General features: G+C 41.1%; 1 protein-coding gene across 2 annotated transcripts in view; it reads left to right on the forward strand.

Moving 5' to 3' along the window:
• Positions 1-571: 571 nt before the first annotated feature.
• Positions 572-1,630, forward strand: part of gna15.1 (guanine nucleotide binding protein (G protein), alpha 15 (Gq class), tandem duplicate 1) — a 26,589-nt gene continuing 25,530 nt past the window's right edge. The window contains exons 1-2 of one of the 2 annotated variants that reach the window (XM_014014188.1): positions 572-919; positions 1,225-1,402. In XM_014014188.1, the coding sequence (XP_013869642.1) occupies positions 1,252-1,402 (151 nt within the window). In that variant the 5' untranslated portion in view covers positions 572-919; positions 1,225-1,251. Of the gene's footprint in view, positions 920-1,205; positions 1,403-1,630 lie in introns of those variants that run through there. The other variant, XM_014014189.1, reaches the window with a different exon arrangement.

The following is a 1,630-nucleotide window of genomic DNA, read 5'->3' on the forward strand; positions in this document are numbered from 1 at the left end:
TGTCACCATTTGTTAGGATATTTTGGTGGATATAGCTGCTGATTAAACAAAAAAAAGAGATAAAAAGACCAATGATGACATGTTTTTAAAGATAAATTGATGTTTATTTAAATAGCACAAGCTTACTGACAATTTTAAAGACATTTAAAAGAAATTTGACCATGGGTTGCTCTAAATAAAACATTTTTCAAACAACATTTGAAAATAATATCAATAAAAATATTTATATTGCAGATTTGAGCAGTACCGATTTTAAAATTGGAGATAACTAGACTGCATTATTTGCGAATAAATGACATAATAACATAATAAACTTTCTAATGTTGAAGACCTAACATTGAGAAGTTATTAATATTTTAGCTGATCAAATTCACTCCTCAAATACATTTGAGTTTTAAATGATTACAAAATTAATCGGTGCATGTAAATATTTATGCTTTAATCACTGAAAAGGCAGATATGCAATTTAAAYGGTTTATTTTTAAGGTCATAAGCAACATAGAAATATCTAAAATATACATCTGTCAGTCCATTTGCAAAAAGCTTGTGTAAAAGTGAACTACCCTCGGCTCTTATTTTGTAGGCGCGGRTGTGTAACATCCTGTGCGGCAGCGGAAGTTCACCGTAGCTTCACCTGTGAGCGCATTCCAACTCCAGAGTGCTTTCAGCGGATCAGCGAGGCTGCACATTCCTCTGTAGGCGCGGTGGACTGTCCCGAGCGGCAGGTTGTTTCRGGGGGGGCAAAGGCTGTTTTATAGACGTTCGGCACCAGCAGCGTCCATGACGGCAGGTGGTTAGCCGCAGGTGGAGCGCGAGGAGGAAACACGGTGGGACGTAATAATAATGGCTTGCGACAAGCAGTCAGAGCYCGTACCTGCTGCTGAACGGAGTCCAGGAAGTTTGGAGCGCTGATTGGGAGGTAGGGAAAATAAATCACGCGTTAAGTTATTGTTTTATTTTTTTTAGCTAAACTTACAAACTTTTAATCCAAATCGTGTCATTTTAATTAAAGCGCGAGGCTTTATAGAGTAAGTAAGCTAACAGTTTAAATGTCCCCGTCTGTGTAAACGCTTTTTGTTTACGGCATCAATAAACATTCGCAAGGTGTGGCGGAATAAATCACAACAACACCGTGTCAGAGCAAAGGGAACACGAAAAAAAAAAAAAAGGGGGGGGGGTGGTATTTGCCTAGCGACGAGTTTTTTATTGTTGTCGGTTTAACAGGTTGATTTCCGACGTTTTCGTCCATCCATGGCGGACTGCTGGTGGTGGTGCCGTCGCACCTGCGTGTGCTTCTTGTCCGAGGACGAGAAGACCTCCGTGGCTGTGGACAAGGAGATCCAGAGGATCCTCAAGCAGCAGAAGAAGAAGGAGAAGAGAGAGATCAAGATCCTGCTACTGGGTAACACTGCACACACGTGAAGCCCAGCCACAGCAGTAAAAAAATAAAATAAATGAATGGTAGGATAGTCAGGCTGCCACCATATGATCCTGTATGAGGTGGAGAAAAAAAACAACTGCTCGGCCTGTTTGGTAGCCGCCAAACAAGACTTCAAAACTGTCAGGCATGTGTCACTGTGTGGGTATGTGAAGAATGGTCAAGTTTGGGATTGGCTACACACACACACAC

This window comes from Austrofundulus limnaeus, unplaced genomic scaffold, assembly GCF_001266775.1.
Source record: "Austrofundulus limnaeus strain Quisiro unplaced genomic scaffold, Austrofundulus_limnaeus-1.0 Scaffold111, whole genome shotgun sequence".
NCBI classification, from domain to species: domain Eukaryota; kingdom Metazoa; phylum Chordata; class Actinopteri; order Cyprinodontiformes; family Rivulidae; genus Austrofundulus; species Austrofundulus limnaeus.